Here is a 20,816-nt window from a genome sequence, read left to right on the forward strand (position 1 = left end):
TAGGAGGTCTAGGTTGATTATTAAAAGGGAAACAAAAACTAGCAGTTCATTGTATGTATAAGCAAGTACAGCATTTAATTGCAGAAATAAAATCTTCGCCAGTTGACAAATCCTTTACTTTAGCAATCTTGTAGTTTAGTGAGTATGAAGTTCACCCATTTGCATACTGCAAATGCTGTACACAGACAGCGGTGGCTACTCTGCTATGTCGGATGAGTGCCCCCCCCCCCCCCGCCAGCAGCCTAAAAACGTGAAAAATAAAACAATAATAAAACTTGTAAGTTTTTCAAGTTCTAAGGCTGAGTCTTGAGGGCGGGGCCATTGGGAAGGCAGTCTCGAAGGGGGAGTGGTGGGCACTGCCATCAGTGCGCATGTGGGTTTGGCCATCCATCTTAGGACAGCCTAACTGACAGTGCAGTGAGATGTCTCTAACCAGAGCTGCTTTGCTTGGTTGGAGACAGCAGGCACAGGCTCCCGGTCTCTCTGGGAGTGCAATTCCAAGGTACTCAGATCAATCCTGATGCTTCTCTTATGCTGTCACCAGCATGAGAGCAATGTCTGGATTCGCCGCAGGGAAGTCTGGGAGCCTGTACTGCAGTGGGGCCAGAGAGGAGCAAAAGGGCGGTGATGCGGCGAGCGGCAGGGCAGGTAAGTTCTTTTTGTACATTTTTATTTTCTCATCATCTGCCCACCCCGCTACTCTTCCCTGACACCAACCGCTACAGTAGACAGACTACTAATGTGCAAAGTAAAAAAACAGTCTCAAGAAGACAGGTAGATTATTATTCAAAATATGCGTACATTTGGTTGTTTTAAACTGGCTTGATGCATTTAGAATTGTTCATTTCTTTTTTTTCAGATTGAGCCCATGTTTGCAAGACAGCTCATTTACTTTGCTCAGCAGAACAGCGGACATTTTCTAAGGGGTTATGGTTTCTCAGAGCATGTCGGTGGTCCAGACGACTATCATAGGGCAATAAGGCTCTCCTCCATCACTGAATAAACTGAACCGGAAGTGAGGTATTTCAGTGCTCCTTAATGATGATGTGCAGAGGGATGACAGTAATTTCTACTCAGATTCCATCAGTACTGACAAGTGGGGGTATTCAAGAGAAAACTGACAGTGGACTGGTACTGCTTGCCCTGTTACAAAACTGATGGGCCTCCGAACTTTATGAAGCCCATGTGCCTTGCGAGAATCCCGCCATCTGAAAGACAAACCATCACACGGGACAAAGGGATTGCGGATGCTGCTGACTGACATTCACCACAGAAATGATGATCTTTCCAGAACGTTTTCTTACTCAGGGTGTGCACTCAAGTGCAGTGTGGTGACCTATCCAAAGCTATTTATTTGCACTCTCAAGGCAGGTCTCGTTTCATGTTTTAAGAGACTCTATGGACATACATTGGTCTTTGATTTTGTGCCTTGCCTTACTGACAACAAGGTTACAGTGACGGGCTTACATGTTCCAGTTGAATCTCTTCCAATTGTAGTAAAAGTTCAACAGTGTGTATTAGATTTATTTTTATATGAGTTTTACTGTATTTTTATAGGGATAAAAGTACTCAGGAGCGCTATTTCTGCATTTATATACATTGCCTTGCTTTTTAATTTGTTTACTCTTCTAGGACCTATTTGTGGTGCCATTGCTGTACCACTATTTTTTAACCCATATTTTGCAGACTTGTGTCAACAGTTAGTTTTCCCCCAGATTAGTGTTACTAAATGGCCATTGGAACCTTCCCTTACTTTGTCACTGTTATGGCTTAATGTGAAATTCAACAACTTGCTCCTCAATTGGCCCGATAACTGCACCAGCTTCGTTTCACAAATAGGGCTACAGTACTAGATAGCAAGGACTGAGGACCGTGATGGAAACGAGCTGGTGCAATTTAGGAACCACAGATATGCCGCTTGTTACATAATAGAATGGAGTCTGCATTAACCAGGCTTGTTTTAAAGTTCTCATTTGAAAATAGAAGTCAACGCAGGCCCTGGTTGAGAACTGGGGTTAAATTCCAATATCTGTGAAAAACACAATTTGGACAAGGATCAGGATTCCCCTGAACATTTTTGGCTGGTCATGCCTACTAAATTTTAGCTGGGAAGAGGACCTAAAGAAAAGGCAACTTGTGTGCAATGTCATATGTTAGCTGCTGCATGTTCTTCCTCATTTCCAAGTGCAAACTTGGATTAGGTGATAGCTACTCAACCCGGTAAATACCTACCCGGGCTAATGTTACTTTCCGAGAGTGGTAAATACCTCAACCTTTCCCAACCAACTCAAATTTGGGACCAAGATGATTTTATTCAGCTGTAGGGAGGGGTAAATCCACAAAGCCACTATAGTGATTGCTTCACTGAGACAGCAAGCACACCTTTATGTATTTTTTTTCAGGGGATTTGGTTAAAATTAAGAACTAATATTTCTTAAGGCTGAATATGGTTTCAAGACCACAGACGTTGCTTGTTTTTGGAAAAGCATCATTTTATAGGAATTCAAAGTTTTTTTGGCTTGTTCGGCAATATTCCGATTGTGAACTTTCTATTGTGGAAACTGGACAAAATATAAAAATCCCCACTAAGACTAAAGCACTCTCTGGTATATTAAGTCTTTAGAGGGTCTGAGAAATAAAATAAACATTGAGAGACAGACAAATTGGCTCTGAATGAAGGTCATTGCTCAAATACAAGTAAGATACCACATAAGGCTCTGAATAGTGTTTCGGAGAAGGTTTGTTGGTCGACATCACTCCCTGGGAGCTAGTTGATTATGGATCTTCCAGACCAGCAGTTTGCACTTATGGAAACAAACTTTGAACTCCATTGTGATAGGCACACAATCACTTGTATAACTGTGCATTACTTATGCCATTTAAAAAAGATGCAGTGCTATAATGGAGTCAAGGTCATAGAACCAGAAATGTCAGGCACCGAGAAAGCCATGTGTATCAAATTCAGTCAAATCTGATGTACCAATGAAGGTGTTAGGTACTTTCAGTATGCAAAGTTAATGCTGAATACTATATAGGCACTGTGTGCCATGTGTAAACAGAATGTGAGATTGCTGGATGTCCCATATGATCCACAATTTCGATTAAACTTTGTATTTCTGACAACTGTGTGAACAAACTCAGAGTTATGGACTTTTGCATGATTTCCTCATGGCACTTGAAGAGGAGACAAAATATATGCTAAACCTAAACATACCTTAAAAAATGTTGTTTCACTTATTTGCAGTTTGGGTACCAAAGCTTTTTATTGCATTGAACTGTTAAAAGGGCATTTTGAAACTGCAGTGGAGTTATCTGGCTTGAATCTTCTGTGAAGACTATAATAGCCATTCAAAGTTCCCAGAACTTTTTTTTCAATTACCAATACTGGACAAATCTCTTGTGGAGATGCTCAAAGTCCCAGGTCCATGATATCTTGATGATAGTCTATGTGATCAGAGAGGAGCGAAAGGACCCACATACCCGAGCTTTGACAGACACCCTTTACCCATCTGGTCAGGTCCTTTTCAGCAACCCAGTAATAATTGTAACCTTCGTCTGGGCAAAGGAATATACACCAAGAAACAAATGAAACTCCTCCACAAGTTGAAAAGAGTTGTATTCTCCCTGCAGGCACAGGCCATGAAAATGTGAGGTTCTTGAATAAACAAGACACAGGCTTCCTCAGCATACTCCTGTACCTAACCATGTGCAGCAGAGAAAATTGTTAAAAATGTATCTGGCCATATGCCTACTTATAGAGAATGTATGGAAAAAATATTCAAAGTTAATCATAGAAATGTAGTGGCAGTGATATGAAAAGGTTTGACTTAGAATCATAAGGCTTACTACTTTATTATGTAAATCAGGGCTAGCCAAGATTGATCCATTAAGTCTGGTGCCATACCAGATTTTTAGGATAGCCGCATGGGAAACATTTACATATTATGATTCTCAAAAGAACCAGTTACATATTCTTAGTGTGTGCTAGAAATATGTCATGGATTGGCCTTGGTGGACCAATCTTAGAAATCTATGATGTGAATGGTGTACACCCTCTACAATGTATGAGGTTGTTTCCTCTGTTGTCCTAATGAAGGCCCTTTTACAAATAATCATGTGGGTATAAACATTGACGTAGTAACGTGTTGTCTGTTATTGTAGTGAATTTTTGTAACTTTAATTCAGAGTAATTTTTACTTAATTTAACTCTACTCAGTCGAGATTGTTTATGTATTGTTTTGGTAAATAACACCAGTGCACTTCTATTCACACGTGTCACGCATCATCTTCGCTGTGCAGTCCTTTGGAGCACTTACTGTAAGGATTCTATCTATACGACGATGCTATGCAATAATTAAAAGATGTCTATCTATATGTGGTCACCTACAAAATTATTTTACCAAAGAAATTTAGGCTGAAAGCTTCTTTTGAGGGAACCATTGTTCTTTTTCTAAATATTCTGGCAGTCGTGTTTCTGTGGGCTATCAGGTCATCAAACAGGATTTTAAAAGATTAATTACATTAATTTCAAAAACCAGATACATCCTAGACTGGACATTCAGTATAGCCTTTCTTCTGTACCAGGGTTTTTCAAACATTTCAATGATGGATTCCTAGGAACAACATTGTATTGATCCAACTACACTCACTTGTACATTATCAATTGAATAGGATTTATAATTGTTAGGGCACTAATAACAAGGTGATGTAAGGATTGCTTGAATGAATTCCAGGCACTTGCAATCACACGGTGGATCATTCCAGGCCATTTTTTTGTTCACTGTGCCATTCTAGACAGAGACCTCCTTATGTAACTCAGTATTTGTCCTGTTCCACTATGACTGGGCGAGTTCAAGCTTCCAGGCTGGTCCCTTCCAGCTGAGAACACAAGCAACTGGTTTTGACCTACTGAGGTCTTTTCAGTGAGGTACAGCTTAAGTCCTATGGCGCAGTGAATTCGAGACCCATGTCAGGGAATAAGCATCTACGGCAACAACAACAAGGTGATTCCTGAAGTAATCTCAGCTGAGGCCTCATCTCAGACCATCCTTTTGGTCCTATGTTGTTAGAGACTCACCAGAAGGACCATGACAGAATTTTTACCCTGCCAGGGTCCTGACCCGTGGTTTAACATAGCTTTGTTTGCACCACACTCTATTTAAAAGTATGGTCTAAATGTGAATCGTGTTACTGATGTGGCCCCAGCCGAATTATTGCTAGAAAAAAGTATGGTAGTGATTGCTTGAAAATTGTATATATGGGAAATGCACTATAACTCTGCTTATCTGCAATTAATAGGAGAGCAGGTGAAACAACAGTAACACTTTTATTGCATTTTTAAATAAATATCAAAATGGTGAAGTTTTCAAATAGTTGGTGTGTAGGTCCAAAAGAATGTATTATTTCTTTATTTTAAATTAATTTTTATGTTCCAGAATCCCCTCTATCTATTTCCCGTTGATTTCTCAACTTATTAAAATAACTTTCTGCAGTAAATATTATGTACCTGAGTCACAAAGAATTTGATGTGACTTACTCATGGCTTTCTCCTGAGATTCATGAGGAAGTCAAGAGGACTAACACAATAAGTTCACTTACTCATACACCAGTCTTTCTGAACGAGGCCTCTATTTATAGTGGCAGTGAAACTGTATCTGCATCTCAAGGATGCAAAAATAATGTGGGATATAATATCCCTTTGCCGCTTGCTCCTGATGCCGTCACATTACTTCACAATGGATTTTGTAAATGACTTTGCTTTTAATCTGAAATATTGTTTCTTGTTTACAAAAATGTTTTATGGAATAAAATTATTTTCTTCTGACTTGCAGTTTTTTTTTGCCCTAGTGCAGAAAGGTAGTTTCTCAGTGATGCACAACTCTATGTGTAAAGTTTATGATAATCATGAACAATTTTGTTGAGTCAAAAGAGGAGGGAGACACTCTCCCACCATTCCCTGGTTGTATGAATCAACTGCATGGTGTCAGGTTGTAGAGTTGATTCTTGGAATTACTATCAAAGGTTGATTCATTTACACCTATGCACACATCCAGTTGACCTGTCGCTTCCTAACCGCTTTATGTTATTTTAGGGTGCTGGGACATTGATATCACCGTTGAGCATCAATGTACGTTTTCTTGTTATACTTGAAATGCTATATCACTGATACATTCTAAAACTTAAGATTTCTTTTCTTTTAAAACAATGTGTCTAAAACCTCTCTTTTCATTTGAACCTGTTGACATTCAAGGTAACTTGTAAGCTAATGTGGGCAAAGTGTGAAACAGAACCTCTTTGAGGTTTAGGAACATTATATTTGACGTGATACTGAAAGTAGACACAATAGTTTTCTTCAGCAAGGCGAAAAGTAGACAAATAAATGTGATTCAAAATCAATTATCGCAATGACTCAAAAGAGATTGAATTAGTTAATTATTTTTTTTATATGAATTAGTTAATTATTAAATCTGTTTTGTGTTGGGTCTGATGTGCGAACTAATGCTATGATTAACAGATACCACCGTCATCAGGGATACCAAGATATCATTCTTGGTTTTCCTTCTAGAACCCATTGTTCTCTATTGCTTTCGTGCAACTGTGATGATTTAGGACCTTGACTCTCAGGCTTATGGAGTTGCTTAAAGAAAGGTCAGGACTACAACATCATGTCACTGATGATTTAGTGTCTTCTGATGTCCAGAGTTAATAAAAGCATTAAGAGAATCCCCAATAAAAAAACATCCTGCTCCTTTAATATACCTTGAACCTTGACATTAATTGTTTAGAAGGCATGGGAGTGTGAGGATGATACAGAATCTATAAATCTCTCTCCCCTTTGGGGAGTCACTCCTTTCTCATATTTTTAGGTACAGTAGATAGGATTAAACGTAGGTTTAGTCCTGCCTTTGTCATTGAAACAAAAATGTTAGTCCCAAATCATTCCAAAATAATAGTAGTAGAGAATATAATATCTACTTGATTCTCATCCACTCCATTGACCAACTTGGGGTCTCCAAACAACGCTCCTGAATGCAAAAGAGGATTTTGTGGTTCAACTTTTCATATTGAGGGTAGACCTCGAAAATTAATACGGCTAGAGGCATGTTTAGACACCGCTTATACTTCTAAAAAAGGGTACAAATGGTGCTTGTTTCAGTTTTAGCACACTTGTAGTTCATACAGGCTGCCTAATAATCCACTTTACTGCTTTATTTTCTTATACTGATATGACAAAATGGTTAATGTTCATATCCATCACCCAGTAGTGTGTTAGCCCACAGCAATAAACCATCCATCACTATCTGAACATGTGTGGAATAACTGAAGAGATCTGCCACACACCGCTAGCCAACAGAGGACTCTAATTTAGTCCAACACTGCAGGTCCCAACTAACTACGTACTACAGCCCCTTCTTGGCATCGCACACTGACAATCAGATTTAGGAAGATATTCACATAGTCCATCCCAGCAGATCTCTCCACCACTTCTCCCTCTAGCCTATGCCTGCACAGGACCATAAACTTGAAATATAATATCTCAGAATGGACAACCCAGAGCAGTAACCAGCTAATTGGACTGTAGACATAGGACATACAAAAAAGGAACCTGCACAGCTGCTCATAGCTGCCACCTTACCAAAAACTATAAACTGTGTGCCTATCTCTCACAGTTCTTCATCCATCACTTCTTAGCGGTGCGTCCCATAACACAATAAACGCATCTCAGTGGTCCTCAACCACAGTTTGGAAATACTTCCCACATAGGATCAAAACAAAGACAAAATCCTTCCAACCACACGGTGTAGCGTGCTAACAATTTAGTGACCCACATGGGATAGTAAGCACTATATAAATGTTGCAGTAAAATACATTACTTCCCCATTTACAGCAGGGTTAAAATTGTGCTTGTAGTCTGTGCTCATATTTGCCACACTGTTCTACCTGGTGTCAGTTGTGAGTACAAATCTGAAAAATGCAGAAATCATGCATGCAAGATGGGCACAAATACTGTTTGTTCATGTCGTTCTCCATTTTTGCACTGATGTGAAACGGGTGCAAAACCCAGAAAACACCTGACACAAATACACAGGGATGTTTTTGCACCAGATTCCAAACGAGACCCCACGGATCTGCTTAAAGAATTAGGGCCTCTCTTAAACCCTTAGGCCCAGATTTATCATGCTTTCATGCAGCGCAACACAGTAAGCCACCTTGCTGCACTGCATGAAAGGGAAAGAGCAGGAATATTCTGGGGCAGATTTACAAGCCCCTTGTGGCCCTTTTACGCCGCCGTTGCGTCACTTTTGTGATGCAGCAGTGGCGCAAAATATGCGCCATGGTGCGGGGTACTTACAACGTGACGCATCTGGGAGATGCGTCACGTTGATTTCACTCAGTCACTTTTGGGCCCACTCTGCGTCAAAACCCTGCGCCTACTTAAAGCAGGTGTATGGATTGACTCAGCTGTGCGAGAATAGGGCCCCCAAAGCCTTGCTGGAGCTGCGTCGCACTTGCTACGCAACTCCAGCAATGCGCCGCTTTTACAACACAGATGCGTGACGCATTTGTGCCATTTTTGGCCCATGGTGCGCCGCATTGTAAATGTGGCGCATCCATGGTGGCGTAGGCATGGCGCACAATAAGTGGCGCATCCCTGCTGATATGCAGGGATGCGCCACTTATTGTAAATCTGCCCCACTGTATTTAACATCATACAGCGCATTCCTGTCCTTTCGTTATATTGGTGGAGTTTGGGCTGCCTAGCGCCAATGTAGGCATTCTTGCACCATACTGCAAGGGTGCCTGTGTTGTAAGCAAGATTTTTTTTCTGCAGGAACGGACACCTTCCTGCACAAAAACAATTCTGAGAGTCATTTTCCTCTTTCTACGTGTAGAATGTAGAATGCAGCACGCGTAGAAAGAGGCAAAAACAAGGAGAAATGAAGATATTTCTCCTTGTAGCTTTTTGACACATTCTTAGGTCTACCACTAATGGTAAATCTGGGAACGTGCCAAACTCCATGGATGAATGCGTGGAAAACCCACGCTCCACCCTTGGAATGCCTCCCTGGGGCTGAGTAATGCAAAGCAGCGATTTGCGCTGCCTTGCATCAGTCCAGATTTATCAAGCCATGCAGGGCCACTCAAGGCATAGCTTAATAAATCTGACTTTAGTGTTGCGTCGTCCTTACGCCCCCTTGCGTGCTACAATGGCGATGCAACACTATGAGAAATATGGGCCTTAATATAAAGAGTCAAAATGGGCACAAATGTGATTTGTACACATCAATACTTACATAGCTGTAGAGCTGAAAGCTAATCGTGTTCAGTTGGCACTTTTAGATGATGGCAAATGCAAGCATGAAAATGAAAAGATGCATAAGTAACGTTCATTGAACAGGTGAAAATTCCATTTGAGCACATTGGTTTACATTTCTTTGCACTGATGCATAATAAATCTTGCAGGGCGGCGGTGATAAGATGCCTAAGCGGTTCTTGGATAGAACTATCATGCAAAACCTTAACATTTTTTAACCTTGCCGCCATAGAGCTGGAAAAAAAGGGCACCATCTGAAGAGGTTCCTGGACAATAGGTCAGGCTTTGGCAGACCACAGACTCTTCCTCCCTTCTTTCCAATGGTTGCTTTTACGCAGCACGAGTTAATGATAACGAGCCTCTTGTTTGAATAACCATTATTCTTTTATACTTTTTTTTCTCTTCTTAGACCTTTTTTTTTTTTTTCTGCTACTTTTTCAGAGCATGTTATTAATTTTCAACTCGACTCAAAATTTATTCTGTGTTGTTTTTATGATGTAAATATCTCTTGCATGGTGGTAAGTCCACCCTTTTATGATTTGTTTTAAATCAAATAAAGAATTATTATTATTATTAATAAATCAGACACACAACTCCATGCTCAAAGCACCAGGCACATATCATATGTGTACTGGGTAAATGTTGCCCTCAGAATGTGCACCTCTTTCATCTAGCTCCTGAGCCTCATTGCTCAATTATAATTAGGAGCTGCTCTGTGGGCCCATTGAAAACATGGAGCCTAAATACATATTTCTTGTTAAGCAGCTGCTTAGGAGACGAGCAACATGTCAGCTTGACAGCGGCCATCTTGACATGGGCCATCTTCGTTCTGCACGGAGGCGCATGTGGTGATTCTCATTGGAGCTTCATGGAGATGCTCACGTGCAAACAAATCACGGAGGTTTTCTCTAATGCAGCTTCTGGGTGCTCCACTCATTTCCAGATCTGCTCTTTCGAATCTTAGTCAAAATGGCTGGTATAAATCTGAGATGCTCATGAGCGCTTCCGAATTTCTCCCACTGAAAATCTTTCTGAATCAGTTTGAACTCTGAAGGTGAATGTTGAATGATTTAATCATACAGAGGTGAGGCATTCTTGCAAATGAATCTAACTAGCTAGAGGAACCTGCAGTCAGCTCTACTTACATTTATATGGGGAGGCAAGCAAGCATGATGCTGCTGGGATCTCCTAGTGCAACCGTTCGACAGGGGAGGCTTTGAAGCCCCGGATATCCGCTTGTATTACCTTTGTGCACAGGCGCATTTTGCGCATTACTGGCATTTCCCGCAGCGCTTCCAGCCACATGTGGCGATTGAAACGGACGCGGTTCGCCCTATCCATGTACAAGCTATGGTTCTGTCGGGCGGGTCGGGTGGGCCTCGCCAGGAAATTAGCCCTGCCTGGTGTACGTCCTGGGTGTGGAAGACTCTGGCTGCTAGGGTTCCGCTGTCATATCTTTATGCCCCCCTCCTGCCTTTGGCTTCGCACCCGGGAATCTCGGCTGCGAGAGAGCCCCCTGCCTTGAAGGAGCTCTCGGCTGCCGGTATAGTTCGGATGGGTGATCTATACGCTGGAGGTCGTTTCAAAACTTTGGAGGTAGCCCAACAAGGTGTCAATCGACCCTTTATGTTTAGATTTATGTTTATCTGCGTTCGGCAGGCAATGCTGGAGGTTTACCCGGGCTTTCCGGAGGAACCTGTAACCCTCAGGGCCTTGCAGGTGATGCTGACGGGTACGAGCCGTAAGGGGCTCATAACTCGCCTCTACCATGCATCTCAAAGAGAAACAGAGTTTGATGACCATCCGTCGCGTCAACGATGGCAAACGGCGCTGGGCTCCCCGCTCCCGATGGAAACATGGTCGGCTTGTTGTCAACTCACAGGGCGCTTGACTGCCAATTGTAATCTCAGGATTATCCACTTTAAGTTTCTCCTTCAAATATATTATACCCCACTACAACTCCATAGGTATGGTCTGCATGAGCCTGCACCGTGTGTGAGATGTGGAGTTGAGGATGCGGATTTTCTCCACGTGGCTTGGCTGTGTGGGAAAGTGTCGGAGTTCTGGACTGCGGTGGCTCGCATATTATCAGAGGTGGTACTGGAGTGAGTTGAGTGTACCCCTGAATTGTGCCTGTTAGGCTATGTCAATGGCCTTAAGCCCGCTAACCGCCGCCTCGTGGCGATTGCCACTTTGCTGGCAAAATGTGCTGTGGCAAAGAGGTGGGGAGCATGCTCGGCTCCCACAGTCAAACTGTGGCTTACTGATCTGTCATACTGTAGAGACCAGTTGCTGGCTTACGGGGAGGAGATACCCGAGGCTTACCACCCAAAGGACTTCTGGAGCCCCTTGACGACATACATGCTTGCACACCCTGACCAGCTTGGGGGGAGCGGCTCGACGCATAGGTCGCTGTGCACACTGTTCTGGCTATATCACGGATTAAAGTCATTCTACATTGTAAGCTCTGTGTGCTATACCGTGTTGGCATTAGGATACTACTCACCGTCCACTCTTTCTAATGAAAAGCGCATGCATTGACGGAACTGCCTTGAGGAGAAGGCTTTGCAGTGTTGGTACAACCTGGTAGATGGGATGGGGGTGGGAGGGGTGGGGGGAGAGTTGGGTGTTTTCTCTGCAATTTAGTAAAGCCTGTATATGCTACGAATTGACTAACTGTGCCTCTACAATGTACGGATTTACAATGTATTGTGGAAATGATAGGCATACGTTTTTGTAGCTGTATGCTGTATGTTGTACTCTTGAGTTGCTAATAAACTTTATAAATAAAAAAATAAAAAATAAAAAAGTTTCACTACTACACAAACTTTGTACTGCAAAAAAAAAAAAACTAGCTAGAGGAACGTGTTTTCTATGAATTTCTCCCACCCAATCCAAATAAGGCTTTACCATATTTCTCGTACAAATCACACCCAGGCTTCGACAGGCAGACCAACTGCCCTTTACCCACACCCATTGCCTATCACGACACACTAATTATACCCCGGTGCCCCTTGTCTTCATCCCATTCATTACAAAGTGACATAATCTTTCTCTCAAACAGAAAAAAGAAAGGAGAAATACTGGAATACCCTGCCCCACCCCTCCTACTGAGAGTACTTAAGCAGTACTTACCCAACATTTCTTCTGTTCTTTTTAGGTCGAGACTAGCGTAGGCTGCGCATGCGCAGTCTCGCTTCGAGACTTCATGTCTCAGAGTAGTGAGGGTAAACCCTGCCCCTCTTCTCCATTGGCTGGCCTCCAAAACGGCGGCCAGCCATTGGAGAAGAGGTCTCTGTGACATCATTGTCTGCTGTAAGCCCCGTCCTTTTCGAATTGAGGGGCGTGTTTTTTTCGTTTCTTTCTCTCCTCGAAAAACACGCCCCTCAATCCGAAAAGGACGGAGCTTACAGAAAATAATATGAACATGGCGTCCCCGATGTCTCTGAGCATCCTGCACTACCTTTTAAGCTGGCAGGATTTTCAGAAAGGGCTTGCGGGAGAATGTAAGGTGACTTCAGAGACAAAGAGAGAGAGAGCTGGAGACTCAGAGATGGAAATGTTTGCGGTGGACAGGATGAGCCATGGCAGAGCGAGAGGCAGTGTCTCTTAAGCTATTAAGGACCCGGTTTCAATTGAGTTTAGAGGGTATACTTCACAACGACTCACACGTTCCCTCTCTTCAAGCTAGATTGCAAAGTCACTTCAATTTGCAAAAAAAAAGAACAAAGTTTCCTGATGCCGCCGCTTTCTACCCCCGAGCTCCGAAAGAGCTCTTACGCTCAGCTGTTCCTCCTATCAGTCTTGTCCAGACAGAGAGTGGACGTGTCTGACCTCTTCAAGATCAAACGCCCTTTCACCCCTCTAATGTCGGCCGTCAAGGAAAGACCAGTTATGGACGCTTGATGCTGAGAACAGAGTCAGTCCAGCCCCAGCTCCCTTACTGCAACTTTGTCTATGCTAAGGCACCAGAGAAAGTCATTCAGAGGCTCTGAAGGTTACAGAAAGTGGGCCAATCTGTTCGACAATAATGAAATGAGATCACATGACCTTGACTTTGAAAGCATTCCACTGGCTCCCATGGGGTACAAGGGATTGCATTCAAGCTACAGTGTAATATCTACAAAACCTGCAAGAGAAAAGTTCCAAAATACACCAAGAAGGTTCACTCCTCTCTCCTATCTCACGTCAAGAAACTCTGAACTGATTTGTGAAGCCACATCCAATCGAAAAGGGTACCGAGTTGGAAACATAGGACTTCTGGACCTTTCACTGTGGAGTGATTGGACCCGCACTTTATGAAACGAACCCAGTCGTGCAGCCTGTCAGAAAACTACAAAGATACGACAACTTAAATGAAGCTTTATCCAGCCTTTAAACCACTTCTGGAGCCAGTTCTCCTGCAAGAAGGGCTCGCTCCCCCTCAAATTGTAACCCAAGATGTAAGGTGCTAATGCCTATACAGCAGCTACAACGTGGATTATTTTTAGTAATATTTTAAATTTAGAATTTTTTTTTATTTAATACATACATTTAGGTAGGGCTTTAAGTTGGATGAAAAATCTGGGGGGCCTCAAAGGGGCATGGCCAATGTAAATAAGGGCGTGGCTTAAAAACACGCTAAAAATCTGTGCTTAGCATAGTGTGCCGCTCGACTTGTATTTTTCTATTTTTGTTATTGCATCCAGATATATGATACAACAAGTGACATCATACCTATAACAAGTCAAGACTAGTGGCTTTGTCAATGGTTGTTAGTTGCATAAGATTGATAAGCAGCAACTATGGCTTGTGTATAATATTGAAAAAGCTTCTGCTTACAGCCCTGGTGACACCACAACAATGTTGCTGCTCCTGAGTTTAAAAACGAGAAGGGAAACCCAAAGAGAAAATGACTCTCTTTAAAGGATTTCCATCCCATACAACGCTCATCTGGCATGACGTATAGATAAGTGAGCAGTGTGAGCAGCGCACATCGATGTGCCTACTGTCACTGCATTCAGGAAAAAAACGGACCGCCAGGGCACAAAACAGAGCCCGACAGAGACCCTTTTCGAGGCCTCCTTTTAAAAACCGCCGGTGATCAGCACCGGTGAGACCCAGCCCACTTAAAGCCCTGCATATATGCCATATTTGTATTAGGATGGAATTACAATTGTAACCCGGGATAGAGCGATATGCATAGAATAAATGAACACAAACATAATTATCATGTTTATTTTGGTGCAGTTACAGTACTAAAACTAGCGAAAGGGAATTAGAAGAAAGCACGCACATAAATGAGATGAGATATGATGAAGCATAAGGCTGCAAACTTACCACTTAAGTCTAGCCGAAGACCCTGTTCCTTCTGCCCACAGACTGCCCCATACCTCAGTTTTATGTCACTATCAACCGGGTCAATGCTGTACTCTTGTAAGGCAATATAGACACCATAGGACATTACACAAAGCAGACTCTTGTCTTATATCAAAGAGGGACAGTAAAATAGTTCAACTCTATCAAACGAGTGACCAGTTGCTACTGCATCACCAAGTGCATGGAATCGATATCGACTAAATGACTGGAAACATGCCTGACTACGAATTAACCCCTGAACATTACCATGTCAAGACTCTACAATTGAAAGGCTCTGTGTGGGACTTCTCAAATAAATAAACTGCAACTTGTCCCAAACCAGGCAAACCATTATAAAATACAAGTACCGGTGAAATAGAAGAAGGATAGTTTACTTTATCAGGCAGGACATAAAACAGATTAATGTCGGAGGAAGGCTAATGGCAAAAGCAAACAAAGACTTTAAAAGCAGTGAAGTACCACAAGTGGATCTAAAATGAAGGATACAGCAGAAGACTTTTGGCAGCCAAAATTGTTACATCTCCTGCACTAGATTCTTGCAGATGAAAATATCCTGGCAAAAGAAATGGGTATTATGGGCAGTGTGAGAAGAACTCCTGCTCGGAGTCAAGTAACAAATGTTTAGACTTACAAGCAGGTATAAATTAAGACCAATGGAAGTTTGCACAGGATGGTGGGTTTCTGGACTGGGAAATCACACGTGTATGGAGGGTTGTGGTTCCTCCTGGCTCTGTGAAATAGGAAGTAGCAAGAGACGGGTTCCTTGCTAAATTGAGACAATAGGCTTGCAAGAGGAACATATGGCCTGATTTTCATAGGTAGCCTGGCCTGTTCTGGCCCACGTGGACGTTGGAGTGCTAGCCAGGGCTTGATCAACAGATCAGTAAGGGTTAATTTACAATGGAACACCTATCCACAATGGGCGGTGGTGTAAACTCTTCTTGATCAGCTGCCAATGAACCATTGCAAGCACAATGACTCAAAGAAGATTCATTTTGTTTGGGGTCTTTGGTCTCTTGGTAGCCTCTCTTTCAGGACTGAAGTGGCAACCGTTGATAAGTTTGCAATATTAGTTAACATTCCTCAAAAATGTATCAAACAAGTTGAATGTCCTATAAGAGTGGTTAAGATGGAGGTTTTGGAGGAATTCAAAGCAAGTAGTGCGTTTAATAGATTTTCGAAATATATTCGGGAATGAGTAGGGGTGGCCACCGTTTTATTTGTGCTTGAAGCATGGTCGAGCTCCCTGCTTTGGATTTTCGCGTGATATATTCTTTTTAATGAGCTGTAGGATGTAATTTTTTTTTACAATTCCCTTTAAGTCCACGTGTTAGGATGCCACCTGTCACCTTAATGTCACTGATATATTTTCAATTAAACCGAAGTTGTTTGGGTAGGCATTAAAGAGTTCTAGTGAAAGTGTCATTCTTGCCAAATAAAATGCACGCTCGCCTGCCTGTGTGTGTGGCTTTCTGTGTGTGTGTGTCTCTCTGTGTGTGTGACTGTGTGTGTGTGTTGGGCTCTGTGTGTGTGTGTGTGCGGAGGGCTCTCTGTGTGTGTGTGGCTCTGTGTGTGTGTGTGGCTCTGTGTGTGTGTGGCTCTCTGTGTGTGTGTGGGGGGGCTCTGTGTGTGTGTGTGTGTGTCTCTCTCTCTGTGTGTGTGGCTCTGTGTGTGTATGTGTGTGCGTGTGGCTCTGTGTGTGTGGCTCTGTGTGTGTGTGGCTCTGTATGTGTGGTTCTGTGTGTGTGTGTGGCTCTGTGTGTGTGTGTGGCTCTGTGTGTGTGTGCCTCTGTGTGTGTGTGCCTCTGTGTGTGGCTCTCTGTGTGTGTGTGGCTCTGTGTGTGTGTGTGTGCGTGTGGCTCTGTGTGTGTATGTGTGTGGCTCTGTGTGTGTGTGGCTCTGTATGTGTGGCTCTGTGTGTGTGTGTGTGGCTCTGTGTGTGTGTGTGGCTCTGTGTGTGCGTGCCTCGGTGTGTGTGTGCCTCTGTGTATGGCTCTGTGTGTGTGTGTGGCTCTGTGTGTGGCTCTGTGTGTGTGTGTGTGGCTCTGTGTGTTTGTGTGTGGCTTTGTGTGTGTGTGTGTGTGTGGCTCTGTGTGTGTGTGTGGCTCTGTGTGTGTGTGTGTGGCTCTGTGTGTGTGTGTGTGTGTGGCTCTCTGTGTGTGGGTGTTGGTGCAAATGCAATAGGTCTCGTATTTGCGAGAGATTAAGCTATTGGGATAGTAAATGACAATGCCATTTATTTATCTGTTTTCAAAACTAACACACAAATAAAAAGTTTGTAATTTACAATGTCAATAGCTCTAACTTTTCCGAAGGCGAGACCATTGCATTGGAAATGCTTGTTTCTGTCTGCCGACAGGATAGATGGATGACGACCTGGGTGGCTCCTGCGGTGCGAAAACACTCATTGGAAGGACTTCACCGACCGAAACGATAGCATGGGGTTGGGGAGCGGGGGTGGCGGCTGGCCAGTGTGTGTGTCCCCCAGTCTGCTGGGCAGGCAGGGAGATGCTCTGGAGTTCGGGCAATATTTATTTGGAGGCCAGGAATCTTGAATATGTATGGCGTCAGCCTACCTTACTCCGGCGTGGACCGCCTGACTTCCTGATTTTCCCTAATGGTTTTCTACACATGCGTGCCGCACGAGGAGTGCGGACATGAACAAGCTGGCATCAGCTATTAGGGGGCATTTTGTTTTCTGGCCAAAGAGAAGCTTTAAATGCTGGCTGCCGAGTACAGCAAAGCGGCTTTGGTGAATTGATGGTGGATTATTGAATTTGGTGATATTCTGTTTCCTTAATCTTGAATGTTTGGTAGCAAAATGGGAAAGCATGCAAAGAAACAGAGGCATGAGGGGATATCCTCATACTCAGAGTCTCCCTCCTCTCCCCCTCGGACAAAGAAACCCAGGTAGAGTGATCTTGCACAGATTAAAAGGCTTATTAAGGAGACTTTGTGGGAGATGGGGTCTGACAAGCCTAAGATTAAAGAAGCTCTGCGTTTGGAGTCATTTCAGTCCTCATGGTTGAAGGATGAGATGCCAGGTTCAGGGGACCATAAGGACAAGTACATTTCTAAGGACATGTTGCCTGATTTGATTAGACAGATAAGGAATTTCCTGAGACTTCAGTAGGGTTTCTACTACGCAAATTTCAAAGTACAGCTCCTCTTGATGTACCTGTGCATCTGTACATTAATGAGGTCCTTAAAAGAGAATGGAAGGACCTGTATAAGATTTTTATTCCTAGATTCATGGTCAAATTGTATCAGTTACAAGATATGCAGAAAGATTTTCCAGATACTGTCACTATTGATTCTTTTGTGACCATTTTGGTGGGGAGAAAATCCTTGGCTGAGGATGCGGTATTTGAGGATTCCGTGGATATGAAAGTTGATGCTTCCCTACGTAAAGTATATTCAGGCTCACATCTGGCTCTGCGGGCTGGGATATATGGTATTTATGTGGCCCAGTCTCTGATCTCTGACATTAAGACATTGTACCGATCTACGGATGATGCAGATGATTGTTAAGGTCTGTTGGAGCACATTGAATATCAGGTGGAATACTTGCCTGTTGTCTCTTTTGCCTTGTTTGGAGGGGTGTGTATGGGGGCACGCTATAACCTGGTACTCAAAGACTGGCATACTGACTCTGCCCGGAAGACATCTGCTTTCAGGCTGCCTTTCCACTGTAATCAGTTGTTTGTGGCGGAATTGGGTGATAAACTTCACAAGTTGTTTAAGGAGAAGAAGCATTCGTCCTCCTTGAAACTTGCTTCATCTGAGAAGCAGTCGATGAACAATAAATCCCCCTTCTGTCAGCATTCTCAGAGGCAATATCCACATTCTCAAGGGAGGTTTCAGGCTGGTGGGAGTTGAGGCAAGAAAGCCAAGTCTCCTCCAAAACCTTGTTTCTGACTATATGGTAGAGCTTCAGTAGTGTGTGGTTGAAGGTCGGATCCAGTGGTTTCTCCAGGCCTGGGAGGCATCTACCTCAGACACCTGGGTGTTAGACATCCTGAGGGAGGGTTACAAGATAGAGTTAGTGGTGATTCCCCAATCTTCAGGAGTCTGTCCGACTCCATGGCCTTTCCGGATGGAGAAGAGATTGGCTGTGGCTCAAGGCATCTGCGTTCTTCTGCAGAAGACAGTGATTCTGGTAGTCCCTCGGAAGGAGAGGGGCAGGGGTTTCTATTCTATCATATTTCTTGTGGCAACGTCCACGGGAGGTTTTAGACTTTTGCTGGATTTGAAGGTGCTCAACAAGATTCTTCAGTCCCTGCCCTTCAAGATGGAAAGCCTGCAGAGAGTGATTCCATTTGTGATCAAGGGACATCTGATGTGCACTCTGGATCTTCATTATGCATACCTCCATGGTTCGATTCACCCTCAGTTCCAGTAGTAGCTGAGGTTTTGCATCAGGATACCCATTATCAGTTCAGGGTGCTGCCGTTCAGCCACAGGTTAGCACTGAGTGTCTTCACGAAGGTGGTGGCTCCCATGGGTATCATTTCATCTACTGGGCATCCACCTACATTCTTACCTGGATGATTGGCTTCACCATGCCCCGTCAGAGAAGCAGCTCCTGCACGATCTGACCTTGGTGTACTCTGTGATCAAGGCTCTTGGGTTTCTGCTAATTCAAGGGCAATGCCAGTTGGTTCCAACCAGGGATCTGGCATTCATGGGGCTCATACTTTTCCCAGAGCTGAGTTACTGAGGTCTCTGGCTTTGAGGGCAATGAGCCGCACCTCTCTTCCAGTCCATCAATGGTTGCAACTGTTGGGTCACATGGAGGCCGCTGTGTTTATGGGTCCTTGGGCCTCGCTTCATCTTCCTCCTTTGTGTGTGCATCAGGAGACTTCGACTGTGTGGTGCCAGTAACTGCAGGGGTCATCTTGGACCTGAGTTGGTGGACTGTGCAGGACAATCTTTCCAAAGGTGTCCCTTTACATCCTGAGCCTCTGTAGGTTCTCGCAACAGATACCAGTGCCTTCGGGTGGGCGAAGACGCTAGGAAACAGGTCTCTGCAGGAGGGAAGGAACTCTTCCAATTGTCGAGGACTAATGGCAGTCTGCAGGGCAGTGATGAGGTTCAGTTACCTCCTGGTAGGTCATAATGTGCTGGTACGGTCGAACAATCAGGTGATGGTGACCTATCTGAATCATCATGGCGGAATCGGCTTCAGTGACCTGAATGCTGTGGCTAACCATCTTTTTCGGTGAGGTGAGGGTTATCTGCTGTATCTGATAGCGGTCCACATCAGAGGAGTGGACAATGGGATGGCAGATTCCCTGAGTTGGTTCTTTCCTCCCTCCCAGGATATTTCTCTAACAAGAGAGGTCTTTCTTCAGTTGTGCCGGAGGTTTGGTGTTTTTTTCCTGCACCTCTTTGCTTACTGCCTCAATGCACAAGTTCCCAGGTTTTGTATCTACAGTCCAAAGGAGAGGGCGTGGGGGTTCGATACATTGAACCGCCCATGGGCAAATCAGCTGTTACATGCTTTCCCTCCTATCCCTCTCATCCCCAAGTTTCTGGCTCGGCTTTTGGGGGAAGCAGTGTTGGGGTGATGGTGGTTCCGTTTTGGCCCCTGTGCTCTTGGATAATTCCATGCTCCCTGTCTCCTCTATGGTCGACTTCGTTCCTGACTCTTCCGAGACTGCATCTCTTGGTTTGGAAGTTGAGAGGAGGGGATTGCAGAATAGGGGACCATCCCGGCATTTAGCTATGGCTATACAGCTCTCTACTTTGATGTCATACGAGAGGCAGTTTTCGGCATTGGTGTGGTCCTCTCTGGTTGTCCCCCCTCAACCGCAATCTCAATGAAGTTCTGCAGTTTTTGTGGGTGGATATTGAGATGCATTTAGCTGCTTCTACTCTGAGAGTCCAATGGGCTTGTATTAAGGCCTTCAGGTCACCCTTGGGAGAATTTGGCTGATGTGGAGGAGTTGGTGGCTCAGTTGTTACATCGCTTTTCTTTTTCTCGCCCTTTAGCGAAGCCTTTGTTTACTTTGTGGGATTTGCCTTTGGTTGTGATAGCCCTGATCTTGGCTCCCTTGGAGCTTTGGAGTAGGTTGATATAATGGTTGTCATTTTCAAAGTGGTGTTTCTGGGGGTGATTACCTCTGCTGGAAGAATTGGG

At 43.8% G+C, this 20,816-nt stretch overlaps 1 protein-coding gene across 2 annotated transcripts in view; it reads left to right on the plus strand.

Annotated features, from left to right (window-relative positions):
• Window positions 1-3,209, plus strand: part of IRF4 (interferon regulatory factor 4) — a 96,345-nt gene extending 93,136 nt beyond the window's left edge. The window contains exon 9 of one of the 2 annotated variants that reach the window (XM_086965051.1): window positions 860-3,209. In XM_086965051.1, the coding sequence (XP_086821177.1) occupies window positions 860-1,003 (144 nt within the window). In that variant the 3' untranslated portion in view covers window positions 1,004-3,209. The remainder of the gene's footprint in view (window positions 1-859) is intronic. The other variant, XM_086965052.1, reaches the window with a different exon arrangement.
• The last annotated feature ends 17,607 nt before the right edge of the window (window positions 3,210-20,816 follow it).

This window comes from Lissotriton vulgaris, chromosome 4_1 (genome assembly GCF_964263255.1).
Source record: "Lissotriton vulgaris chromosome 4_1, aLisVul1.2, whole genome shotgun sequence".
Classification (NCBI taxonomy): Eukaryota; Metazoa; Chordata; class Amphibia; order Caudata; family Salamandridae; genus Lissotriton; species Lissotriton vulgaris.